The sequence below is a fragment of the Pempheris klunzingeri genome, chromosome 11 (genome assembly GCF_042242105.1).
Source record: "Pempheris klunzingeri isolate RE-2024b chromosome 11, fPemKlu1.hap1, whole genome shotgun sequence".
In the NCBI taxonomy this organism is placed as follows: domain Eukaryota; kingdom Metazoa; phylum Chordata; class Actinopteri; order Acropomatiformes; family Pempheridae; genus Pempheris; species Pempheris klunzingeri.
Window position 1 is genome coordinate 16924590 of NC_092022.1, and position 7344 is coordinate 16931933.

At 42.0% G+C, this 7344-nt stretch overlaps 1 protein-coding gene across 1 annotated transcript; it reads right to left on the reverse strand.

Moving 5' to 3' along the window:
- Window positions 1-1206: 1206 nt before the first annotated feature.
- On the reverse strand, window positions 1207-7142 carry slc6a1a (solute carrier family 6 member 1a). Its single transcript, XM_070840182.1, has 14 exons — window positions 6911-7142; window positions 6538-6669; window positions 6265-6365; window positions 6009-6118; window positions 5722-5854; window positions 4892-5026; window positions 4690-4793; window positions 3987-4111; window positions 3673-3785; window positions 2845-2976; window positions 2532-2634; window positions 2128-2228; window positions 1797-1964; window positions 1207-1653 (listed from the first exon to the last, which is right to left on the reverse strand). The coding sequence occupies exons 1-14, from the start codon at window positions 7140-7142 to the stop codon at window positions 1207-1209; spliced, it is 2136 nt and encodes a 711-aa protein (XP_070696283.1).
- Between the last annotated feature and the right edge of the window lie 202 nt (window positions 7143-7344).

Genomic DNA, 7344 nt, shown 5'->3' on the forward strand with positions numbered 1-7344 from the left:
AGAAACAGACCACTTGCTTAATGGCCTGCACTTATACATCTACATATGTATTGCTGAATACATATTGATCAAACTATAATTGATCATTACACATAAAGAAAAAATAAGGACTGTACTTAAACACAGAGTTGGTCCAGGTTTTTTTGTGCTAGCATACAAAGTTGTATTTTGTAGTTCTGCCCAGTCATGTAAACAGACTATGGCTTAGTTGAAATTGGTGTATTGGCTTAAGGCCGTCTCTGTTCTTCTTCTTCTTTTTTTTTTTTTTCTTTTTGTTTGTCAGGAGACATTTCAGAAATTTTTCACTGATGTTCCTGAGGAAAGCATGCAAAACGTAAACAGGATTGACTGTCAGCATTAAGGGATAGTCGATGTATTTTGTAAATCACTTTTCTAACCCTGTGCTTTTTTTTTTGTACTTCTTTGTACCCTGTGCTTTGCCAACCAAACACTAAATGGCATAGTTTTTGCTTTTGTCTGCCTATTGATTTTGGTCCTCCATCACAACACATATAGTATAAAACATCCTAAAAATAATTCTAAAAATGTTTCAATCACATAAAAGTTGTCCCTTTTTTTACTGAAAAAAAAGGAAGGAAAAAATAACAGTCTCTCTCTCACACACAAAATCTTTTGCAACAAATACTGGTTTGCTCCAGAGCTCCTAAACATGAACTTCTTATTGGCATTGTGCTTACTCAGAGCTCCCCGTTTGCCTTGTGGCCTGTAGTTTACCTCACAGAGTGCAACGTTTGGAAAAGAGACAACTGTGTGAGGTTTAGTAAACATCCACAATAAAATTGACGCCATCCCTTGCACTCTTCAATGATGTCAATTTTGTTCACTACTTCATCTACTATATTCACACGGTATTTACTTGAGTCATGAAGATATTCAACAAATCTCTAATCTATATCTCTATGTTTTTTTCTTTTCTCACAGTATTACACAGTATGTTTACATTTTTTTTATTCAGATTTATGGTTGTATTTGTCAACACTAACAGTCTTTGATATTGTTTTCAGAATGCAAACCAACAATAAGACATCATTGGCTTGGTTTTACAAATGCAGAAAAATTAAACATGGTTTGAAAATCTGTTTTGATCACATATTGCCCCTGGAGGTAGGTGAATCAATTAAAATCTTGGAAGTCCTTTGTAATGTTCTCTTTTGTCTACATGCTCCATGAGGGTTTCTTTGTTGTCTACACGTTGGCCTCGGCATTGGTCAGGTTAGAGGTCGGGCTCGTTGGATTGGGAGGGTTGACAGGCTCCGTTGGGCTAGCTGGGTTGGGTGGTGGGCTGGTTGGGCTAACAGTTGTGGTGGTGGTGGGGTTAGCCGGACTGGCCGTGGTAGTGGTGGTGGTGACGGTGGTGGTGGGACTAGTTGCCGGGTTCACTGGGCTAGCGGCAGTGGCTGGATTAGCTGGCGGAGGAGCCGGGTTAGCGGGGGTCACGGGGCTGGTTGAGTTGACAGGAGCCGGATTGGTGGGGCTGGAGGGGTTTGCGGGAGCTGGGTTGGCAGGGCTAGCGGGATTGGCTGGATTGACAGGGCTGGACAGGTTAGCGGTGTTGGTTTCCGCCTGCTGCTCAGGTCCATTCTCCTGACATCGCCTGACAACTGCAGGAGGCTGAAGCATTATCCGAAGTCGCTGGGGAGGAAACGCAACGCAAATCAATTACATAAGAGAAGCGCATGTGAGGTTACAGAGTCAAAATAGATCCCAAGCAAAAAATCTGGCAAACACAGGCTACCAAAACGTGTCACGTAGACCTAACAAAGCTCCTTTCTCACCTCTTTGTAAGTGCCCTTGAGTCCGAGATACATATAGATCATGTATCCTGGTATAAGAACCATGGAGGACAATGCCATGAGCCAGCCCACTCCCTGACCCCAGCCTGGGAACACATAGTCTCCCATCGTGAGAGGAACCATTTGTATGGCGCTGAACAAGAACACCCCCTGTGGGAGACATGAGACGCTTTATGCATCCTGACACCACTGACCACAGGCAGCGCGGTCTCAGCCTGACATGGCTGCAGGCAGGTGATATTGACTTTATTTATTGTTTAATTTTTCATGTCATGACTTTAGATGTACTGTTGTATTAGCTCAGAATACTCACACCGACAATGAGAGGGGTGAACACGACCCAGCACAGCTTCCACCATATACAAGGTTTGTAGCCAATCATCTCCTGGATGTTGTCGTAGAACTTGTTCACACCTGCGAGACAAATGAATCTATGATCAAAATATTCATATCCAATTTATTTCAATTTGCTGCAGGTCTGCCATGCATGATGATGAGGATGGCGAGGTGGAACACGTGAGTGCTCGTGACCTTGAGGCTGAACAGCGTTTGAAGCTGCGCAAATATCTCTGGATAGGTGTGACGCTTTCTAACCTTCACCCGCACTGTATGTATGTACATGTGGCATTTCACAACCTTAATTTGTTAAAGAAAAATACATGTTTTTTTTAAATGATAATTTTGAGCTATGTTGCTGGAATCATTGAAGATACACACCGTAGCACCAGGATATGGAGATGCATTCAAAGAAGACCAAGAACAGCAGACACATTCCACTGGCAGAGTAGTAGTCAAACAGTTTGAACACATAGATTCCACCCTGGTCACAGAAAAATCGATAAGTGTTAAAAGACCTGTTACAGGATAACATACTGTGGTAGGAGAGGTCAAAATTTAAATGTACTCTTGCTACCACTACATAGATGCATGGGCTTTTATTTGTAATCGCATCTCTCAACATTATTACTCATTTGTTCAATCATGTGCCATTAATACGTCGTGGTGACATAAGAGAGTTGCCCCGCTGTACCTGTGTGATGTTTGAAAGTCCGATCACATAGGACACCAGACAGACAACTGCGATGAAGATCTCTCGTCTCCCCCTAAGAGCTCTCGGAAACTCATCCACCAGAGCAGTGACGAAGCCTTCAACAGTGCAGAACTGAAGGACAGAATCATAGAAACGGCGTTAAGCAGAAGTGTGAATATGTGCACTACAGAATTTGCACCTGCTGCTTCTATGTTATTTAATACAATTATCTTTTTAATATGTACAGTGAATTTATCTTTTTTGTAGCACGAGTTTTGTGAACATTATTAAAAATGTAGTCTTGGCCGGGGACTTTTTATTTTAATGGTTAGAATGACTGATGATGAGAAATGACAAAGATTTGCAGTGTGCATCAAACCATGGGACAAGAACACTAACCTAATCTTCTGAATGACCAAGCATCCACTTCTTGGAGGCCATTTTAGTAATAGCCATGCTATGCAAAAGCTCAGTCGCTATGACATTTAGAATAGGGTTAAAATTTATGTCTTTACGTTGAAGTGTCGATGGTCATAACCAGTGTTCAGTTGCGTGTATACATTTTTTTCTAGTCTCCATAGCCTTATTTGAACCCAAATATCATACGCGAAAGAAAAAAAAATCCAGACAGTGAAACCTACAGGCACATGGAGGTGATAAAGTTGCATTAAAAAGACTTGACAGCTGATGTCAAAGCTCAGCTATATCTGTCCACAAGAAGCAAATTGCATGCTTATCATGCAGAGAGCAGGGGTGAGCTGCATGATATGTACCTGCATTTTAAATATTTAGGTCAGCCCATGAGCAGATCATCTCCAAGCCCCTTACCTGGCTGTCTATCCCCAGCATGAGCAGCATGGAGAAGAACAGAATGGCCCAGAGAGGAGACACAGGCAACTGGGTTACTGCCTCTGGGTAGGCCAGAAAAGCTAATCCAGGACCTGGATAGTAAATAGGAAAATCATATTTTGTCAAGGTTATTCTCATAGCGCTCTGGTGTGCCATGCAAACACACATATTCAAATAAAAGTGATGACAAAAGCTGTGTTTAGCAGTCGGTATCAATGACAGTGCACATTTTTTTTTTTCTGTGCAGAGACAGAACTGTTACAGAAGAAGGCGTATATGCAATCCGTAGTTACCTGAAGCTGCTACATCTGCAATGTCTTTCTTTGTCACATGTGCCATGAAGCCAACAATGGAGAAGATTACAAAGCCAGCAAACATGCTGGTACATGAGTTGATGCAGCACACAATGACAGAGTCTCTGGAGGAGGAAATATAAAATAGGACTGTTGTCACAGATGAAAGTTGACTCGTTTTGCATGCATCACTGCTATTAATTCCTTTTGATCATAGAGATGTTTGGCAGAAACACGTTTTTTATTGTTTATGACAGACATGAACAGACTTTGATTCATATGTTTTTACAGATATAGATGTAGACAGATAGATTCATTTGAAACAAGGCCACAAAATGAATGCAATTATTTTATGTAACTGAATGTTTATGTGACCCAGAACCATGGGGCTGCTGGAGAAAAAAACTCAGTCTTTGCAATCATAGCTGTTTTTTTTCCTCCAGCATGCACACCGACGGAAAGAAACAGCCTTCTCCTTAGATTGTTATTATATTCATGCCAGCAACTCACATTAATAAAACCCTTTAAGGGCTTTCACCAAGTATCCTTGAATAAGGTCTTTAATAGAAGTGTATAATATAGTAAAATGGCAGCAATTTAATTACTCCAGCTATTACGATTGGCTCTGATATATTAAAATCTGCAGAATTCTCTCTCTCTTTCTCTTAGATTATCTCTATTCATAAATCATCACCAGTCTTACCTGTAAACATTGTTATTGAAAGGGTTATAGCTGCCCAGAGCTATAAGTGACCCCAATCCCAATCCGTAGGAAAAAAAGATCTGGGTAGCTGCATCCAGCCATACCTGACAGAAGAACACAAGCATTTAGCTGCGTGAGGCCGAGCCCTGCTCACTCAGGCATGCAGTACATATGTATGAATCATATGATAATATGTCAGTACCTCAGATTCTTTGAGTTTTTGAAAGTCAGGGGTGATATAGAACATAATTCCCTCTTTAGCTCCAGGTAGAGTCACCCCACGGATGAAGAGAATAAACAGCATGAAGTAGGGATACGTAGCTGAGAAGTAAACGACCTATAAAATGTGAGAGAGTTATCAGCAGGATAACACCATTGCATCCTAACTAAATTTATGATGCATTCAGAATTTGTACATTTGGAATTCAGGCACCATTCAGTCATTTTCACCAGGGTCGTACAGATTTTCTAGATTTATTTTTGTCGTTCTCTCCCAGACAAAAGGAGCAAAAACAGAGGAAGAGCCCGAATATTAAGCTGCAGCAACACTTTGAACATCTATGTGCATTTGTGACACTGTGCAAGCAATTTGTGAGCAAAATGTGCAGGGGGATGGGGTATTTTGTGACCAAATCAAATTTTATTTGCCATGGTCACGTGATGCACTAGACTTTCGAAATGTGGCACCACAAGGGAGGGAAACTGCTCCAAGTGAAGCGAGAGGACAAAAAAGATTGTAGCGTATGGCTTTTGTTGCTTCTCCTATCATGAATCCACACTCAGTATAGACACTGTGTCAGGAGAGTTGGAATTAGAGGAGCCACCATGAGGCAGAGCGGGATTAGTGAACATGAGTGTTTGATGTCTCCTCTCTTATTTTAAAATCAATCTGGACAATGCTGACTGCAATCTAAATGATTGATGAGGTGATATTAGACTGATTAATATTGCATAGCTGTCACATACTGCTCCGTATTGGGACCCAGCAATGCATAAGAGGTCTTAGACACCCAAGTCTGGCAAACGTCTTACCTTCCCTGTCCAGCCAACCCCTTTCCAGATACAGAAGTACACAAGGACCCAGGCGATGGCCAGTGTTACTGCCAGTGGCGCTCGAATCTGGCCTGGTTTTTCCAAGCCATCGGTCATTTCATGCATGTTGCGCCTATAAGTCAGAGCGGGCAACAATAAGACTATTATACACACAGTGAAATAAGCATGCAGCAGAGGAGGCTGTCTTTTATGTATCTCGGGGATGCATGCAGGACACTTTAAAGCTCTGCTGTTGTGAAAGCAAGAGAAAGCAGTCAATATCTTACTCCCAAAACTCCACCACTGCACTGGTGAGATTGCTGGTGTCTAGAATGGAGTAGTTTGTATAACATTTGTCTGTGTTCCATGGATTGTTACATGAGCTCCATGGAAGGTCCTGTAAGAAAAAAAAAATTACAGGTTTTTTTTTTTTCTCCTCCTTGACACACTTAAGGATTTTTAATAATTTCTTATACGACAGCCTTGACCCTATCTTGGTTTCAGCTTTGTACAAATCACGTGAGCACACTGGGTAATACTTACAGTGGTGAAGGAGTTGTACAGGTAGTAAATGGCCCAAGCAATGATTACAATGTAGTAAATGTTAAGCCAGAAGGACAGGACAGCTGCTGCAAGGCCCACACCTATCATGCAGAAACGAATTAGGCAGTGTAGTAAAACTATCATTGGATATGTGCGTTATGTGGCCTCCATAAATCCTGATTATCATTTCTATGAAAGCACCACAAATATTTTCAGACAGGCCTGGTGTCAAGACACATTTGTCCAGAAATATTTAATTTAAGAGAGGTATACCTTTAAACATAGGAGCCAGTTTCCACACACCAAGCCCTCCAATTGAGCTGTATTGACCAAGAGAGCATTCCAGTAGAAACAAGGGCATCCCAGCAAATATGAGAGTCAAAAAATAGGGAATCAAGAAGGCTCCTGGATGGACAGAAGTAGATCAAGTTACGCGTTAGAAAATGACCAATGTCAGGCTGAAAGTGTACTGACGCATTACTTAAAATCCACAGCACAATGTTAATTAATTAGGGTTGCAAATGCAGGTGATATTCATTCTTTTCATGTAAGCGACACGGTCAGTTAGGTAAGCTCGCCTATGTGCATCGTGGAGCTGAATGGGCCATGCAAGTGTGCTTAAATTAGCTGTGAAAATAATGTTTACCTCCGCCGTTTTTTCCACACAGATAGGGAAATCTCCATACGTTTCCCAGTCCAATTGCATAACCCACACACGACAGGAGAAAATCAAATTTTCCCGCCCATGTTTCCCTATCAGGCAATTCCTTTTTCTGCTTTTCGGGCTTCACGTCCAGTGACTTGGGCTTGTCATTGTTAGTGGCCACCTCGTTCAGTTCTGTGACTTGTCCATCCGTTTTGGTGCCGTTCGTCGCCATGTCTCTGGATTTGGCAGAGGTCCTGGCAGTCGGACGGGAGGCTTCAGCACCAGTCCACGTAGACAGCAGCTTCGCGGTTTTTAGACCTAACCTTTGGACCAAATGTCTGGAGATGAAGCCTGTGCTCACACGGCTCGTCAGTCGCCGTTAACCTGGAATCGTGAATAGAGCATTTGGTCGGTTTTTCAGGAGGCGAATTTGG